We start from the raw sequence: 19,535 nt of genomic DNA, 5'->3' as shown, positions 1-19,535 counted from the left end.
CTCAACTTTCTCGACAAAATTCAAAAAGTAATGTGTTCAGGTATGGGTCAGAGAACATGGATACTGAAATATGGGTCCATCTGAGAGAAAAATAGGTATCAACAAGTAATAGGTCACAGTGGTGTTGAGGCACCACTTAGAAATCTCCTACATTCTTCAAAAAACAGTGATATCACACAAGGAGATGCATAGCTCTTGATAACCATTAGGAGGTAGGAGTACAGGGCTCTGCCCTCAGTACCCAAAACCACTATGAGCGAATACACATCCAGTGAAGGCAACTGTTTACATCCTAAAGCTTGCAATTCACAGGGCTTAGCCAAAAAATACCAAGTAACGAACTGACACTTGTCCAGTAGTATCTCTTGGGGTTCTGAGATCAAATCCTCAAACACAACAGTGCTGACCTTGCATTCCCCAAATACTTGAGGAATAGGAGATGCTACATGAGAATGATGCTGAGGAGCTATTTGGTACTGAAGTTATTCGTGCCAAACTTAAACCAGAGTAAACTGGTTTGAATGGAGACACTTGAAATGCAAAAAGCAACTTGCTTTCTCATTTGGCTTAATTCATTTGACTATCACCTTCAGATTAGTCAGGCTTACCTCCTTTCTTGTGGACCTGCTGATGAAGAAGTAAGCCTCCTCCACGTCCTGGGGTTGCAAATCATTCACAGCCACTATACGGTCTCCGTGGTTAAACAAACATCCCAGTCGGGGAGGCCCAGTCCACTGTGAGACACTAGGGTGTTCGGAGGACAGAGAATGAAGGAAACACACAGGACCTGCAGCTAGCGCTAACAGAACGGCGAGGGCTGAGCAGGACTGTGTTGACGGTACTGCCCTCTGGAAACAGCACACAGCTCCAACGACTTTATCTAGTTCTAGCTGAAACCAAGCTGCTTCATCCCTCCCAATGGGTTCTCCTAAACGAGCACATGACTCTGACATTGCAGCATGTTAACAAGCGAGACTGGTGCTAGCAAGGTCACCAGTGAAAGATGGGGATTCCAGTCCAAAATTAGCAGGCCAGACACACTGTAGATTTTTTAGCTCGATGTTTGACTAAGACAATTTCTGAAGTCATCCCGAAAGAATGAAATGAACACTTATTATCATGTGGTTTATCTATGCTAGAACTGCAAGGATCAGAGAACCATTGTTGTCCTGATAGGATCCTTATGGAAATTCCAGTATATCTTTCCTGCTAGTCTCCGATACAGTCTCCTTGATGGCAAGCTATCTAGGATTAGCTGACCTGACAGTCAGACCTGGTGCTCTGCTCTCTTACAGAACAAGTCCCAAATTCTTTCAATATGAATTTCCACTGAGAAAGCTCTGTAAATTTAGATGTAGATCCAATTGTTGAGGTGGGGTCCTATTTCCAGTCACTTTTGCAATGTTATTTTTTCTTCTTGCTGGCAGCAGCTGAAACAAAGTGACTCGTGGTGCGCACAGTGCACCTGGTCGGTGTGAACGTGAGAGCAGCAGCGAAAAGCAGTCTCAGTGCTGTGTGGCAGTGGAGGATCAACAGGAAGCACAGGAGTACGCACCGAGCATTTTTCCTGCTCCGTCCTCTTTATCCTAGTCATTGATATCAAAGGTCTGGGGACAGCACTAATTTCCAGTGGGACTACTAAGAGGATCTGTGTGCCCATAACACCTACTTGTGAAAATTTCTGCCTAGCACTCATTCCTAGCACCGAACCACTGCTGGGATTAATTTAAAGGCAATTTTGTGCTCACATACAACTCAAGTCAGCTTGAGGCCCTGTTTACCCTATCACAAGATACATCCCAGTCACTATATCTCTGAGACACACCATCGCCATGGTTCACCAAATCAAAGGTAAAAGCGACTAGCAGTAATGAGATGATTTTACACCAACATTAGAAGAACAGCTTCTGGAGTGCGACTTAATCGCTAATTACTCAGCATGCTGAGGGTTCTCAATTCTATATAGCCCTTTCCAACAGCAGTTAAAATAGAAACTCAAGTACACGAAGAGTCAGAAAGAGCAGAAAGGAATCGCCGAAGCGCTAGCACACACTGACCCTGCCCTCTTCTGCACTGCCAAGACTGCACATGGATGTGTGTGGTTGTACAGTTCTGTACCTGACTGTCACTCATTCACACCTGACGGGCACCATCACAAGACATCCAGAACTTACCATATTTGTCCTGCTGCTTCTGTAAGTTTTAGGTAACTGTCAATATCAGCCTGGGGAACGAAAATATCCAACTTCTGCAGATGGGTCTCATCTGTAACTTGGCTGTGAGGGAGAACATCAGAGACCATAGAATCATAGAATATCTCTAGTTGGAAGGGACCTGTAAGGATCACTGAGTCCAACTCCACGCTCCTCGCAGGACTACCTAAAACTAAATCCTATGACTAAGAGCATCATCCAGATGCTCCATGAACTCTGGCAGGCTGGGCACACTCTACCAGTACCGCAACACATCTGTCTTCTCTGCCATGAAAATGAAGGAACACTTACCTGAGCAGTATACACAACTGAACCACCGAAAGTGGTAATGAATTTTGCCTTCTCTGGAGGGTTGGCTGCTGGCTGGTGCTGCTTTCGGGGAATTGTAGGTTTCTGTTTGCTTCCAAGTCTCTTGGACGTGCACAGTTGTCCTGGCATTTGGGAGGAGAAGGGAGTCCATCACGTCTGCATGTGAGCTGGCAACTCTCATCCAGCAACCTACTGAAGAGGAACAGTGATAAAAAATGAACTGGTTTGACCATGCCAAGCGCTCCTGCTGTGTTTGAAGCTGGATCAAATAGCCATCAGTGAAGCAAAGAATAACAAGTTCTTGTGGAATATCCAGTGGACAAAATTACAGCTAAGTAAAATAAACAGACCTTCTAAAAATGAACCATAAATCCCAAAACAAACCTTTTCAGTATTTAAAAACTATTTATTAAGCCTGAAAGCATTCCAGCTAACAAAATGCCTTGACAAAGAAACTGAGTACAGATTGTTGGCCTTGGCTCTACTAGCTTCTGCAGAGATGTAATGCTGTCCCCTGGGAGACAGAATAACCCAGATGTGCTCGAGCTCATTTTAGATTGATTTGGTGAGCCTTATAATGCCTGCAGCCAACTCCCCTCCACGCCCCAAACGAGACTGGGGTTAGTAGCAAAAGCTGCTCTTGGTACATTTTAATTCAGATGGCAGAGGCTTGTGAGGTTTTTATAGTAATTCCCTCCAGGGGCTCCCAAAGACACAGATGAGCTCGAATAAATCTATTGGAACAAACTGGTTTGTGGGTCTGCATTTCCAATTGCCTCCCACTATGTGCCGTAAGACCCGACTGTCTGTAGGTGGCAGGCCATAGCCAACCGTGTGGGTACAGTCCTCTGCAGGAGACTGCGCTACGTCGCGGACGTTGCAAAGTTTCCTTGCGGCACTACAGCTGTGACACCAAGTTCAGGTCCTTCTTTGTGACGTGCAAAATACTGTACCTTCGAAGTACACAGCATCAGACCCGTTCTTTGGATGGGGAAATGGGAGGAAGGAGATGAGCTACTCGGGATCACATAACTTCTTCCTGGAAAAGCCGGGAGCTAATGCCCCATGTCTCTCTTTCTCTTTTAACCACTAGATAATGCTGCCTGCCTTGGAGAGTACCTGCCTGAAAGGTTGCTGCAGCTTGGCTGCAATATCAGAGTACAGTGGTGGGCTGTTATGTCATGATAACCTAGAAAAAGTATGAGTGAACAAGAAGTGCTGCATCCTATAGTCAGAGCCTGTCTAAATGCATGAGTTTGCAATGTGAGTTTAAATTTCACATCAATAAGTTTGAATTTCACTCTGGTATTCCCATGAGTTCTGAACTTTCTGAACCAAGACCAAAGGAGGACTCATTCAAATGAAATGCAGCCTCTAGATATTGTTATGTAAATACAATTTACAGCTCTATCTGTACCACCATGTGACTTTTAATTTGCAAAACCTTAATGAAGTTGTTACTTACAGCGATTTCATTGACATATAAATGTTCTCCTTTATTGGGTTCTTCTGCACTGGCTTCTCATGCACAGGGACATCAGACCCAGCTAGGGGGTCGGGCTTTGATACTTCAGCAGTGCACTGTTGGAAACACGTAACAACATAAGTTAATATCATTGTTCTGCCTACAGAAAATATCTTAATTTCCTTATTTTGTTCAGTGCTCATGCTGTTTAAACACATTGGCCAAAATAGCCTGGCTTTCCCCAATTAAGTCAATTCCCAGAAACGTGAGCTAGAAAGGTGGGCAGAACTTACAAGTTAACTGTCTGGTATTATTGACCCTTTCGGACCGGGAGATAACCAGCTATATTCTAAAGTACTACTACAAAAATTCTGTTACATTTTAATTTAAGCAGGTTGAAAAAACAATCTTGTACTTTGGGTGTGCTTAGTTTAAAGCACTTAGATTCTATGACAAAATCATACTGTTAATGTCCTTCAGTTAGCTGTACAGTCTTGGGAGAGAGGCTGTGACTTCTGCAGAAGACTGACCACTTAGCCTCTCCTGGGCACTAATATCATGGGAAGCCTAGAGAAATCAGTTTCCCAAACTAGTTGTCAAAATTTGTTTAAAATTACTGGCATGATTCCTCCTTCTCCCTTATTTCACAGTGAAATGTAGATATCAAAATGTTTCACAGTGTTTTTAAAGTACTGATTTCTTTTATGCAGCTTACTGATGCTTCAACGGATTTACATTTTAAAAAATATAAAAATAATGTACTGTTACATTTTCTAAATAAAGTTTTCACTTTCGAAAAAAACCCAAACCCTTGTTATACAACAGGCAAAAGCCATTTACAATGAAACAGTCAATTTGGGGAATTTAAACAAAATCAGCAATGTTTTTGTCAAAATGCTACTTTCTACCAGAATGATCCTTTGAATGACTCTAGTGTATTTTTTCTTGCACAAATGAAAGCTCTATTACCTACTGCTTTATCTATGTATTTCTTTTGCAAGGTACTAGTGGTTCCTCATACCAGTTCCTCTTTGGCTCGTTAAATGTCTGTCTCCTGTCTCCTTGGAGCTGTTAACAAACCAGCTGATGAACTGGTTGTTAAGAAAACAACTGATGAACTACCTTTGCTAAAATACTGATGGGAGTTTGGTAATAATCTTCTTCGTCCTTTTTGATGTCTTCATCTGTATCTGACGAAAGCAGATTTTCCTCACTCTTTGCCAGATTTTTATCCTGTTAAAAGAATGGATTTGTATTTAACAGGTTCAGTTATACAGATTGTTTAATGCATATTTTTCCATTTTCATGGAGAAGTAATAGAATCAGGAAATATCCACAGAAAACATGGGAAGATGTTTCTCCTTGAAGTGAGATATACTCGGAGCCAGCCTGTTTTAGAAACAGGGTTTCTTTATTTGTGCTGCTTCTTGTATTTTTGAGATCTACTGCCCACGGGCAAAACTGGCCACTGGCATTTGTACTTCTCATAGGTGCATTTGTGGCAATCAGGCAGCTGCAACTGATTGCATGTTCACAACCCCTTATTTTGTTTAAAAATCAAGTGGGTTAAACACTTCATGTATTAATCTGCATGCATTTAGGGTCACTTGTGTGGAAAAGATTTTTTATTTGCATTCAGTTCTAAAGTCCCTACAGTAGGAAAAAAATCTGTAGGAAATCTGGAAGTGGATCAGGATATACTTGTCCTCTTTAAGCACCTTTTAACTACTATCAGGTAAAGAATGAATGAGACTTCCCTGACTTATGAGAAGTCTGTTATCTCTTACTTCTCCATGAGCTAGAACATACCCTGGAGGACTGGAGATCTGACACTGAATCCTTTGTGTCGTGAGTGATATTCTGCCTTCGTAAATATTTGAAATACTAAGTTTGTGGCAATTTGGTAAATCAAGGAGAAATTAATCCCTCCACCAAGTTTACCTTTCTAACTCACAAAGACAAATTATTTATTTTTCTTTCTTCTTGTTGACTTCACTATAATGAAGAGTATGGTAATGAGTATTTAACTGCCTCCCAATGCAATTTTCCATGCCATGTTTGTGATGCAACCATTTTTTCTCTCTCCACTTACATCCTTGGTTTCCATGGTGATAATTTTAATAATTGCTAAATATGCCACTGAATATATTACTGTTTTCAAGGTAAAGTAAATTAAATTAATTACACTCTCACATGTAAAGAGAAGAAACTGGCATTGAATAGAAATTAAATATGATGAATGTATTTTTGTTCCGTGTTGGTATCAATGACATAAAAAGCAACTCATGCAGTAGGAGTCAGAACAAAGAAGAACCTGCAAATGGTCCTTCAAGAAGGGTATAACAAAACCACAGCAGGAACGAGACTGGCTCTGTGGTCATCATCTAAAGTCATGAACAAATTTCCTAGTGACTTTTCAGAGGCTTTGGATCAATCAAACAGGTAAACACTTGGGGAGAAAGGGGAAGAGGAGGTGATTTTATGAAGTCTTGTGATCCTCCAACTCCTAGGAAATCTCAGAATGCAGACAGTACTCATCAGTTTCCAAAACTGAGCCTTCAATCACTGACAGTGGCTACCTCTTGCCAAATGCATAGTGTTTCTCCTTGGTACCATCCCAGATTACAGAGACAACAGGAAGGAGAAGGTTAAGCTGCAGCAGCCCCGTGTTTCCCTAAAGCAGTGTGCTGACATCTCTATTCCTCCAGGTGCATTGCCACCAGAGAAGTGCAGTTAACCTCAGTGTGCAGGTATTCTCAATTGCGCAGCTAAACAAGTACTTTGAGCCTCTGTTGAACCATGATGTGGATTTACACCAGATAGAGACTGCGGAGAAAACCGACATAGCACAAGACGGAAATGATACCTGGAGAACAACTGAGTTAAGTGTTAGTCACAGGCTCGTTAGGGAAAGTTTTGTGTTGCTCTTGGACAGAGGAACATCTCTTTCAAAAAATCAGGCGTGTCTAACAGATCCTGACAAGGATGCCTAGGTGCCTGCAATACAGTCATGCGCAGTACAGGGTGATGCAAGCCAGGGCTCCTCATTTTGATGTATTTCAGATATTGAAAGCTGTGTATCAAAACAATTGATACTGAATTGCTGAGTCAGATGGGGTTTTGTAGTTTCAAAACGTGGGTTGAAAGGAAGCCAGGTCCCTAGACCTCTCCAAGGGTCCCTGCCTGCGTGACTATACTCAACTGACATTAAGGTGCCTGTTTGCATGAGTAATGGCTACTGAGCAAAGAGTTTTCACGATCTGGGCCTGGATGAGGGAACCACTGATAAAAAGCAAAATGAATCAGATCCTAGAAATGTGGAGTCATACTTCTGAAAGGAAGTAAATACAAGGGATTAATCTGGAAGTCAGCTGTCTAGACATCACTGAGCAGAAAATAGATCTGGAGATGATAGCAGATGCTAAACTTATGAAGCAAGTGAAATATTTTTATCTAACGAACAAACATTTTTGTTTCTTGTTAGCTGTATGGGAAGGTTACTTATTTTCACACATGCTGAAACAGAAATATGAGCTTCGTGCTATTCCCTCTGTTTCAGGCTAAAAAGGTAAAATCCAAATTCCTTATCTTTTAACCCTCCTTTTCAGTCTATCCTAGTTCAAACAGCTGTATATAAGGCATGTTCTCTGAGGCATCATAAGTATGAGAATAATTAATGAATGAGACAGAAAAGTCATGCAGAAGAAAGACAGAAGGGCAGCCTTGGTATGCATCCAGAGCAGCACCAGTTAAAATCAGACCAAGGGTTAACTCAATGCATTTCAGAGTTCAGACTCACAATTGAATTATTGCAGCTTCATAAAGTACTGTGCATCAGCTGAGCTGTGCTCACTGTCCATGGCATTGCAATGTAATTTCAACTATTTTCACTTCTTTCCACTAAATTTAGCTGTATTATCTCATATTTGCTGCCAGCCTATATACATGGATGGTGACTGCAGCAGGTGATTTACCATCCTGTTAACTATGATAGCAGAACAGATTCTTTTCCCTGTATCTCAGTCACTCCAGATCATAGTCCAATGCATAAAGTGCCAATAAAGATGAGTTTAAATTCAGCTGCCAAACTGCATACTGGTGTTGTACAGCCTTGGTTGTGTTTTCTGTTCTGTTGACTCTGCTGCAAAGGCAGAAATCTATGGCAGATGATGGGTGAAAACCACCTGAAACTGCTGCAGGTATTTGTTCAGGGAACACAAGACAGAACTTATATCCAATAACACATGAATAACATTCATCGCTCTATCTTCTAAAATCATTCCTGCCAGATAGGAAGGTTAAATTACTTGAAGTTACATTTGTGCTGACAGGACAGTGTGCCTCAATTTAACAAGCCCTTGTTCTGTAGTCCAGTTACATTGATTCGATCACTACTGGCAGAGGCTGCAGTAAGAAACCGTTTAGGTTTCTGTGGCACAGCTGAGAAATGTGGTGGGAGGAGAAAAACCTCAACCAGTGCCACTTCAGAGTTTTCTTAATCAAGTTTGTGAGAGCTGCCACAAGTTGCAATTGCTACACAGAAACTGAGGATCTGCCTCCAAGAAGCAAAGTAAACAAAGGGTATCTCAAGCAAGTTCTTAAAAGGTTATTTTCAGCGCTAAACAAGCAACAGACTAAATATTTATAAGAAACTTCATAGTGAAAACCAGTTTAATGTGCTGGGAAAGCAGGTGGGTAATCTACAAGTAGAGACACTCAGGTGAGGTAAGAGCCAACAGTCACTTCTGCAGACTGAACAAGTCAAGTGCTGTTTGATTTGTCCTGCTTACCAGGCTTGGAAGAACTCCTCTTGGTGACTCGCACTGAGCCTGATGAGAGCCAGGATCTGAATTAGGCCTGTTCTTCTCTTCTGAGGAACGGTTCTCCTGTATATAACAGAAAATGTTGACTCCTCTGGAAATACACTGGAGGTGCTTCACCTGCACTCAGCTTCCTCTACCGGGCCACCTGCATGCAGCTTTGTGATGAGAGAAAACCTCCAATTCCTTGGCTGCTATTCAGCCTGTCACCAGGGGACTGCAGTTGCTTTGGGACAGCAGCAATGTTTCCCTTCCTTTCTATTTAAATATTGAGGGGGAAGATCTGAAAGGCACAGAGGAAGACCTGAATTCCCCTCTAAGCTTTACAGCCTGAAGAGAGAGACAAAGAAAAGCACAATCACAAAACCGGAAGAATATGGCCAGCAGTTGCCAAAACAATCACCACATTGTTTTTGTGATGACTTTACCAAGGCATGTCAAAGTGACTCTTTAGGGGCTTACTTTATGCCCCCTAATCTTTGCTGGTCAGTTGGGACAGCCAATTAATTTAATTTCTCATTGCCATCTACACTTGCCTTTACTTACATGCAGATGCTCCTCAAAAGTCTTTCCTTTGTGGGAACTCTCTGATATTATCACACAGGTCCTGCTCAGGACCCCCACCAGAGAGCAGGACAGACCACCCAGGCACCCACCGCACAAGCTCTGAAGAACTTTTGATGCAAAAAAGCAACTACACAAATCAAATTTCACAGTCACCTCTAAGAGCAAACTTGTTACTAAGAATGGTTAATCTGTTTACCTTCTGGTAGCTTTGCCTGTCCAGGAAACCAGTCGTAGCTATAGAATTCAATGATAGTGGCAACGAGGAGGGCCGGCTTCTGAATTCTGGATTTGGAAGATCTTGGATCTAGAAATAACCACAGTGTAAGAAGACAGGCATGCGATGGGCATGGGCTACAATATACCAGTGTATCCCACTAGTCCAAATTTTACTTCTAATGGCTCAGAGAGGCTGTTGACATGGCATTTTCCAGGGAGACTTAAATTTTCCCTGCTTGCACTTTGAGCTGACTGGAAGCTGCAGGGATGTAAGTAGCTTAATGCTGAGTGTGAACGAGCAGGTGTGCCTGGCTGACAAGGGGCAGAAACTTGGGACTGAGCTTGAACTAACAGGACCTTCAGCTGGTTCCTAACACTGACAGACTGGATGTGGATTGATTGGTGTGTAAAACAGCCCACAAATATAACCAAAATGCACACAGAATAACACACAAGTTTTCATTCTGATGCATCCAAGGCGCAACTGATTGCAGCATAATGTCAATCACGTCCTACTTTATATAAATAATGTGGCTTACTCTTCAAAGAGATTCCTGCAATGTAAATTCAACCCCAGCACAGAGACTGTGCAATGCCTGCTTAATGCGTAAAGCCAGAGTACAGGATTTATACGGAAAATGAATTTCTGATTAACCAAGACAAGAGCCAACTTGCAAGGCCAAAACCAGCAAAACTCCTCTGCACAGGTTTCTAATGGAAGTACAGACTTCTTTCTTTCTAAAATCAAGTGCAGTAACACGTTACCTGAGGGCAGCATCCACCTCTTTTGGTCTCCCTGCAGACTGAAGATATCGCAGAGACCCAGTCCTCTGTTTCCTGCCTGCAGGTTGGAACAACAGAAATGAAAACTTACTCACAGGTAAAACACAAGGAAAACGCATTTGCCTACCCACTTCTTCCTACGGGGCCCAAAATAATGCTTCCTGAAATCAATGAAGAAAATCTGCACGTTCCTTTCAAGAGAGAGTTCTTGGGTGGCCATAGCCAGGTGGCAAGTTTGACCTCAGAGGTGCAGCCCAGGACTGGGAGCCAAAAGGCAGGTAGTGGGGGCTGTGTGTGCGCATGCAAGGGATGCGGAGAGGGAGAGAGATGGAGAGGGAAGACTGTGCTATCTGCTTCATTTTCCATGTGTAATGCTCCTCTGCTGAGTCCTGCCATAAACACAGCTAACAAGGCTTGGGAATGCATTTGGGTGAGTTTCTTCAAGAAACATGCCATGAACAGACCCCTGAAGCCCTGTTCCAATCTTGTGGTGGATTTAGTTGGATTAATTCTGGAATGCTTCCCACCAAGCACGGGCTGTGAAAGCAGTGCCTGGGGGGAAGATGTGGGGTGGCATGCTCAAGTAATACACAGGTATGTGTTTTTCTTCTGTGCTTATCAGCATTTCACACATCAGCTGCTCTTCTGCACCGAGGCAGAAAAACTCGTGACGCACTTGTGGCTGGGAAACTGAGGAGGAGATGCTGGGAAGCAGCAGCAGAGGAGCCCTGTGCCAAATGTCCTCCCTCACCTAACCGAGCTTTGGCTGATCACCTTGACAGCAGCAGTTTCTGCCCTCGCTGAGGACTGGGCTGCAGCCTGGGAAAGCAGGGAGCGCACCACCCTGCTGCAGGAGAGGCCCCAGTCGTTCCTTTTGGGATCTTTTTTCCCTTGGGGGAGTTTTCCCTTTCAATCTGCTTCCCTTGATTAACAAACTACTTTCCAGGGCGAGATTATTTCCTGTGATTTATCTATAAGTAGCAGAAGCTTCCCAAACTCCCAGGAGCAGTTGGGGGAGAAGACAAAGCTCTCTGCCCTTCCTTGACCCTTAACCAGCACAGTCTGACATGGCATTCCCACACTGATCCACTGCTGCTGCCATCCCCGCTCCCAGCTGTGTGCTCCCACTGCTTCCACATGTTGGATGTTGTAACAGTGTGGCTGCAGGGTAAGTTAGCTCACCTGTCTGAACCAGCTAAAAATTAACCCAGCCATGGGGAAAAATGACATAGAAAAGAGCATTTTTCCATTGAATCAACCAGCTGAATCATTTCATCTCAGAACTGTGCAATCAGTAGCTGAGACACAGGAAGGGCTGGGAGCAGCTGTGAAAAAGCAGGACCTTGCCCTGGGGCAGCGGCTTAGTGTGACAGTGGCTTAGGGTGACAGCTGAACTCTAATGTCAGATTGCATTTGCACATCTTCCTATGCCTACCTGCTGCTCCCAATGAGGTAGTAACATCTGTTTCCAGTACTGATGGACATCACCTGTTCAGGAAGGCATTTAAACATCTTCCTCACCGTTTCCATAATTTCAGAATTGCTTATGCCAACTTCAATATTAATGATTCTGTTAAGATAAACATATGAAACATTCTATAAAACCATACATACATAAATACAAAACCACACACATACACATACATACATGTGTGTACGTGTGTATTTTACTCTAAGCATAGCACATGATGAGATCTGCAGGGGAAGATATAAAAATTTTACTATAGAAAAAATTCTCAAGAAAATAAGTGCACACATTCAAAATAGATGGTCTTTCAATGAAGAAAACTTGCAAGCAAAATACTAAAATAAATTTTTGCAAATACTCGTGTCCAGATTTTGGATCCTCATTTCTGAAAAAAGGGGCTGTTGATCTAATACAGAATCCTGAAAAGGAATGATAGTATTAAAAATTCCTGACAGAAGTTTTTTAACCACTACAGAACAATACATTTGATTTGAAACTAATTGTATATTAACAATGTTTTAATGGAGGGGAAGAGGAACAGACAAGTAGTACTCTTAATGGATACTTAAATAGAAGCACTATTTCCATTAACTTCCAAGAAGTTAAATTAGTAAAAATAGTAGTAACGATAATGATGGTAATAATGTAATCATCACATACCACTGAGCAAGCTGGAATCTTTTTGAAAGCTTCACAATGTAAATCCTTTTAATGGAGGAAGCACAACAGCAGTGTGAGTCCAGTGACCTCCATGCCTAACAATTCCAGAAGCCTGGAGTATTAAGCTCCAGGTCTGAATGGTAAAATCTTTTTATTTCCCTTTACATTTACTGTTTCCCTTCCAAGTATCTCATACCCTACGTGACATAGTACAAAGCCAATGACACCCAGCCTTGCTGCGGTGGGCACTGTACAGAGAGGAATGAAATGTCCAACCCAAACGAGCCAAGCAAAGCAATTTCTTGGTGGATTAAGAGGCAGTGGGGCAGCCAGCACCAGCCCAAAGGGTTACGTGAAAGCCAGGAGACCTCTGCACAACTGGCAGAGCACTCTGTAGAGCCATAAGGTGGGAAAGGTTGTGCGCCACAGTGAAGAGTGGCATAGGCCATCCTTACTTTCATATCAGTGAATGCACAGCACTGTCTCACAGGAGATAAAATACCTTGTACTACAGGAATACAGCCTTTGGGTCATGGAGCCAAGATATCTGGTTTGCAGATACCACATCACCACAATCACTCACATAAATGTATCAAATTTCATCAAAACAGTTTAGGATCTTTACTTCTACATGTATCATACACGTACGTTGCGCCCAAAGCCTACGAAAGCCCAGGGGCCTCTTTACTGGACTTCCGTGTGATTCGGATCAAGAACCTCAATCAGGAACAAGTGTCTGTACAACCAGTGGCCATTTAAGAGTTGATACATGACAGAATAAAAAGGTGATGAATTTGAGTTACATACTGATCAACAGCTATGGAGCCTTTTGTGTTCTGGCCTTTTAGATACTTCAAGATGTAATCGCCCTTGCTGGATTTGGACAGGATGAAAAAACGCCTTTTCCAGGAATTCTGCCGAAGAGAAAGCAATTTGTTTCTCATTAAAATTCAGGATAGCAGAAATAACAATTGCTTGTTGAGTGATTGCTGGAATATGACTAATCTGTGCTAGGGTACCTGTGAGCCGAAAAGTTGAAGAGGTGGTGATTTGATGAGGAATCCGTGCTTGCAGACTCCACCTTCAGTGCAAAACATATTTTGAGTTCTCACTAATCAAAGAGAAATGAAGGCACCATTAGTTAATTTGTTGCCAATTAATCTCATATAAAGACCTGCTTGAACTGGAAATTGTTGCTGAGCACTGGGTTTCTGTGCTTAAATGGCCACAGAGCACATTACAATTAGAGAAGACAAACACAAATCAAGGCTATACAATATAGGGTCAGGCCATGCTTCCCTGATGTCAATGTTATTGCTGACAACTGGCCCAAACTGTAAACACATGATAGTGACAATGTAGGGGGCTTGGAAGATATCACAAACCTCTGTCTTATTTAACTGGTCTTGTTTAACTTCTGGAGTCTGGTCTTAAATTTACCTTCACAATTAGTGATCTGACAGACAGTAAACAGCCCGCTAATGAAATTTCAGATGGCATTCAGTTTGCAATACAAAAAGTCAGATAGGTTGCAAACACAGCTAAATCATCTTACACCATGAATCATGATGTGACAACAACAAAAGGTAAAATATGAGCTAAAACACTGGGAGGAAAGATGTCTGAATTTGTTCATGACCCTGCATACTCTGTGGCCAGTTGTAGTTTAAGATTCACATTTTCTAATCACTGTGGATTTCTTATCAAAATCTCAGTTGTATTAATGGACTTTAACATCCAGTGAAAGGAGTGGCAATCTCATTCAATTTTTTAAGCTATAAACCGTGTATAGGAAATCAAGATTTTTTAAGAATCTAGTGACTGAGAGGAGCACAGTCAACCTCACCTTGGATCTTCCAGTAAGGGACAACAGAGAATATACATAAGTTCTGGGAAACATGACATGGCCAAACGTGGTGATACAAGAAATGTCTGAGTCTGAAATCCCATTTACAACTGACTTCAGTGGAGGTACGGCTTAATCATCTGTGCCTTGGAGATATGGGCTGTATCTTCCAGTTCCCAGTTAATTTTTTAGGATTTTAACATTTTTTTACAAATGTCAGTTCAGCCTCTGTGTCAGGGACAAGAAAAATTCTGCTATAAAGGGAAATGCTGCATTTAGGACATTCTTTAAGGAAGGAAGCAGGAAGACAGAATTAACACATAGAGTAAGTCCAATGAGATCTCCAGTTTTTCAGCATGCTATTTCCCCCTTGTTTTTCACTTGTTGTTTACTACAAAATCTTTGGCAGGTGGAGGGCAAAGAGGATGGTATCACATATTGATAAGAATGGATTGAAACCTGATTCAGCTTTACTACCGACAAATCTTAGCAAATGAAATTTCATACCTGCAGAATTTTTTTTACTTGTAGAAGCCATCCTGATTTTTTCTTCCACCCAGATAGCAAACAGAGCGACAACCCTGAAGCTAATTCATTTCTCTTTGCTTGCTGCTGAGCAGCATTTCACTGCATGCATGGTTGCCTGAGAAAATAACAAATACCTCACAAGTGTTTATTTTCACAGTGATGTTTAAACTATATAAAATATAGAAAAATCTATAACAAGCTATATAGATAATTTTAATAATTATTACTTATTCCAGCAACTATTATGCATAATAATATTTTATAAAATGAATTATACATTATATTAAATATTATATTTATTATAATATAGCATTATAAATACTAAAAAAAATATATTTATATAGGCCAAAGAGATTATTTGCCTAGGAAGTAGTGAGACCTGCCAACAGAACTGCATTTTGCCCCTTCCTTTACATTAGACACAAGCCAGGAATATTGCATCCCATCTATGTTTCTGACACTGCCTTAGCAGTGTGATCAGCCCTGTATAAAACAGACATAGCTTCGGCTGAAGAATTTAAAATCTGTTTAGACAACCTAGTCGTAATATTATGGCAATTATAATAATTTGCAAGTTTGTAGCATTCTTAATACAGTGCCCTCAGAGAAATTTATAAACAGTGATGAAATAAACTTCACAGATTTCTAAGAGGTGGATTACTATTATGATTTTTCAGATGGGTAAAAAGAGTATGTTTTTATTTACATCAACTTATGTTTGCAATGTCTCCTCCAGGAGAACCAGGGAAATGGGAATCTCACTGTAAACCTGAGAAAGTAAATAACCTGCTCACTGGCATAGCCAGGCTGTGGCAGAGGTGGGAACAGAGGCTGGCAGGGAGGCAGAATGCATCAGTTCACTTCCATGGACTTCTCTGAAATTTTGTTAAATAACCCTTTAACAAAACATGCACGCAGCAATCTGTGGGATTTGGTAAGTGCAGGAGCACAGAGATGGAGCATTTAGAAGGTAAAAGGTGGGTTTGGTTAATGGGATTCCATTGGGTTCTTTTTGAGCTAATGTGCTTTAGGGTTCTTTCCTTTGAGACCACCACCATTTGGGTGTCAGGACAACAGAGCCAGACCTCCAAAGCACTGCTATTTCTTTGCAATTTGTATGTGAGCTCTGCACCCCTCCCTGTTGACTGCAAACACAGCACACTTTGCAGACTGGACAGTTTTTTATTATCTCAGTTGCTTTCTTGCTTATTTAAAATCAAATCTAGTTTCTCTCATATACTTATATTTCCAATTTGAAATGCCATGTCTGCTTGTAATGTCATTTAGGAAACTTTTCAAAAGTTTCCCTTTGCCTTACCCCAAGGCTCTCATTCCTCACAAAATCAAATGCTTTCCTTTTAGTAACTTGGCTTGAAGTTGTCTGTTAGTTCCAAGGAGGTTGCACAGTCTCCAACATGTGTGCCTCCTCTCAGAGACTCTTCTGGGAAAATTTAAAGGATTGCAAGTGCTGTTCTGTAGCTCTTTCCTGAGCTCCCTGGCTGGGATGGAGTTTTAAGGGGTTTTCTTTGCTTCTGTTCAGTGATTTACTCCATGGTGCCAGCAGTAAACATGGTGTGGTCAGGAGTACCGGTCAGAAATGGCTGGTTATTTTCTGGCCTCACTCGCCTGACAGGGGGTGGGTTACCAAAAAAGTTTTACCTCTGACACACAACTAAAGCTATAGACTTCCACACATCCTGTCCCAGGCAATACCATGATGGAAATGAGAATGACCCTCTGGAAACTTAGGTCCACTGGAGATCTTCGCAGAGCACCTCCGCCTGTATTTTGGGTTGTGGGGTTTTTTTAGGGAAATCTTTGCGATTTTGCCATTTTGAGAGAAAAATTTGTAGTACAAATGCTGTGACAGACTACTATACAATTTACTGCTAGGGTTTTCATCTATTGCCTACCAAAAAAAGGGACAAAAAAGCAGTTTCCAAAACTAAAAATTACTACACACAAAGTCAAATTGTTAGTGTCAATAGTAGGGGCTCATGCCGGGTGTTGCAATGAAAGGCAATGTAATATTCTTTTCAATATAACTGACAGAATCACCATGACTGGCAAATGATGCAATTCTTGCAAAACAATGTTTCAAGAGCCTATGACAGGATAAAAGTCTCTTCTAGGTTTCAGTAAAAGTCAAGATTTGCAGGTGGGAAGACAAAACCCCATGAGATTACAGTTGTGCTACCTCAGTCTGCATTTTGGGAAAAAGTTTTTAATTGTTGCATTCAATTGTTTTTTCTCTTCAATGGAAAAGAGTTTCTTAAATAGGTTATGTCAAATTCAGAATAGGCAATGCCAGTTCCATGATTATAGCCCCTCAGATTTTTGTGTGCCTGGCATGAAGAGATTTGATTGCTTCTAACCTTTTCAAATCCAATGATGCACTTCAGTCAAAACACAGATAAAATGCTTCAATTTCTTAAGATACAAGCCATTATAAAACTTTAAAAATGTAATAGCAAGATAAGGAAAACAAACTGTATTAGTACTTACAGATAAAATGTCTTACCGTGTAGAAGGTTTTAGAGAAATACACCTTTAAGTATTTTCAGATTCCCTGTATTGCCTTGGACGGCAAACCACGATGCGTCCTTCCCCTGTATTGTGACTGCCTTCTTATAGTCCTTGTACAAACACCCTGAAATATGACCCACAAGGAAATACCTGCTTCTGTCACAGGAAGTAAATGAAAGACTTTTCTGCAAGGGGAAACCGAGAAGATTAATAGCCACTTGAAAATATATGCACATTTGAGGCAGCCATAAATGGCTCCCATGCAGAAAAAAAGCTGGAGACAGCTTGGCTTTGTTAGTTCAGCTTTCTAAACAGTCCCTTAATTTCCCCTGAGCTGTGTGTAAAATACCCACCCACAACTGGAAGATAAAGTAACTTTAAGAACCCTAAACCATGATAAAGTACTTTAAAATGTAACCAAGTTCAGGTTAAAGAACAATATATACTGAAACATGATGCTACCTATGTAATGACATTGTAGGGTCAGTGTCTGTCTTGGTCATAGGTGAATTTTTTGGGTTCTCTCAAGAAACATCCAGTATATCATTAATGATAATGATTTTACACACCAAACCATTTGGCTAATCCTACAGATGGCAAGGAATTGCTTTTAGGCAGAAAATAAAAATGCTAAAATGCCCTACAGCTTGTAAGTCACTATTCAGCTACCTGGTGTCCCTCAAGTGAAAGGGTCCGGCTGCCTTATGCTGGATGGGTTCCTTCAGGCTCTTGATCTGGCACAGCCCTCAGCATGTAAACAGCACCAGTCAGATGTGATACCTGTCGATGGGAAATTTTCTTCTTAAATAATATTAGTGGGCTTTGGATATGATCTAAAGCAATGTTGCATCTAGGAGAGGCACTGGGCCTGACACATGAGAATGTTTTTCTTTCTTTCATTACTACTATGAGTTGTCTTTCCAAGTTGCTTCCCTCTCTGACAGTGTCTTCAGGTATTTCACACTGACCGTTGTATATTTCATATACTAGAACCAGCCTGCAGGTTGTTTAAGATTCAGCCTCAACTTCTTCCTTCCACTGTCAGCAGTAGAATTGCTGTGCTCCTTTGTGCCATGCTATCATCTTTTCCCATGAAACCTTTGGTCTACCAGGAGACCTCTTGCAAATGTTGAGTGCGCCTTGTTGGCTTGCCATATTACAGCACTTAAAAGCTCCAAAAAACATTACTACTATGCCTTTTCTCTTAGACTGACAGCTACCATTTCACCTATTAGTTGGAAATTCCCAAGCTGTCCTTTAGGGGCTGTCATGGTAAATACACAACAAAATCTGATAAAGACCCCATCTATCCACCTTTTTTTTTCTTTTAGGTATTATGTCCAATAGGGCAAATACCTTTTCCTAGTCACAGAGGAAACTCACTAATATTAACTCATCTGATTCTTTCTCAGCAGTCCCTTGTAGGCTGGACCAGGGACTATTTTGAGTAGGTTTTATATTTTCCCAATGCTTCTAAGTCAAGATAAATTTGCTATAGCTTTTTAAAAAAATAAAATATCATTCTCAAAGAACCTTTGAGAAAAAAGCACTATACAAGAGGAAATGTGCTCCTTACCTGTAATGCTGTTACACTCCTTGGCATTATTTTAAAAACCTACATTACTCGTTTCAGAGCCCCTACTTGCTCCTTTATTGTTCCCAAGGCTCTCTGGCTTCAGAGCTACAATGTATCTGAATAAAAGGATAGTTCTGGAGACGGGAATGTTGTTAACAGCAATTTAAAAACACGCTAAACCTTAAGCAAATAAACACTAAGGAACTATAATGACATGGAAGAGCTTCCAAAGAAGTAATGAATAATGAAATGTTGACCGGACACATTTCTCACAGTAACACAGGAGTATTTTGGTGCCAGAAAACAGTTAAAGATGGAGCTATTTGCCAGAAGTAATAAGAAGAACGTTTTCATATGAACTAGACCACTGTACAGTTTACTGTATAAAGACATTTTATACACCGGGCAAGATTAAGTGCTGGTAGGCCAGGATATTTCCATTAAAATATTTTCAATAATTTTGGTTTACTCCTAGAGAGCATGTGGTCTGTCAAACCCAAACCACCCAATGTCAGCTTACTTTTCTAAACTACTTTTCAATTGACACTGTAAACCTCA

General features: G+C 41.2%; 1 protein-coding gene across 1 annotated transcript in view; it reads right to left on the bottom strand.

Moving 5' to 3' along the window:
- Positions 1 to 19,526, bottom strand: part of PLEKHS1 (pleckstrin homology domain containing S1) — a 28,886-nt gene extending 9,360 nt beyond the window's left edge. Inside the window, exons 1-12 of the mRNA XM_055815012.1 lie at positions 14,855 to 19,526; positions 13,521 to 13,612; positions 13,309 to 13,415; positions 11,809 to 11,943; positions 10,356 to 10,431; positions 9,571 to 9,678; positions 8,778 to 8,873; positions 5,110 to 5,220; positions 3,988 to 4,103; positions 2,505 to 2,714; positions 2,175 to 2,276; positions 609 to 744 (exon numbers count right to left, since the gene is read on the bottom strand). Coding sequence (XP_055670987.1) covers positions 609 to 744; positions 2,175 to 2,276; positions 2,505 to 2,714; positions 3,988 to 4,103; positions 5,110 to 5,220; positions 8,778 to 8,873; positions 9,571 to 9,678; positions 10,356 to 10,431; positions 11,809 to 11,943; positions 13,309 to 13,415; positions 13,521 to 13,612; positions 14,855 to 14,885 — 1,320 coding nt within the window. The 5' untranslated portion in view covers positions 14,886 to 19,526. The remainder of the gene's footprint in view (positions 1 to 608; positions 745 to 2,174; positions 2,277 to 2,504; positions 2,715 to 3,987; positions 4,104 to 5,109; positions 5,221 to 8,777; positions 8,874 to 9,570; positions 9,679 to 10,355; positions 10,432 to 11,808; positions 11,944 to 13,308; positions 13,416 to 13,520; positions 13,613 to 14,854) is intronic.
- Positions 19,527 to 19,535: the final 9 nt, after the last annotated feature.

This window comes from Falco peregrinus, chromosome 1, assembly GCF_023634155.1.
Source record: "Falco peregrinus isolate bFalPer1 chromosome 1, bFalPer1.pri, whole genome shotgun sequence".
NCBI classification, from domain to species: Eukaryota; Metazoa; Chordata; class Aves; order Falconiformes; family Falconidae; genus Falco; species Falco peregrinus.
Note: the sequence above shows the minus strand (reverse complement) of the source record. Positions and strands in the feature narration are given on the sequence as shown.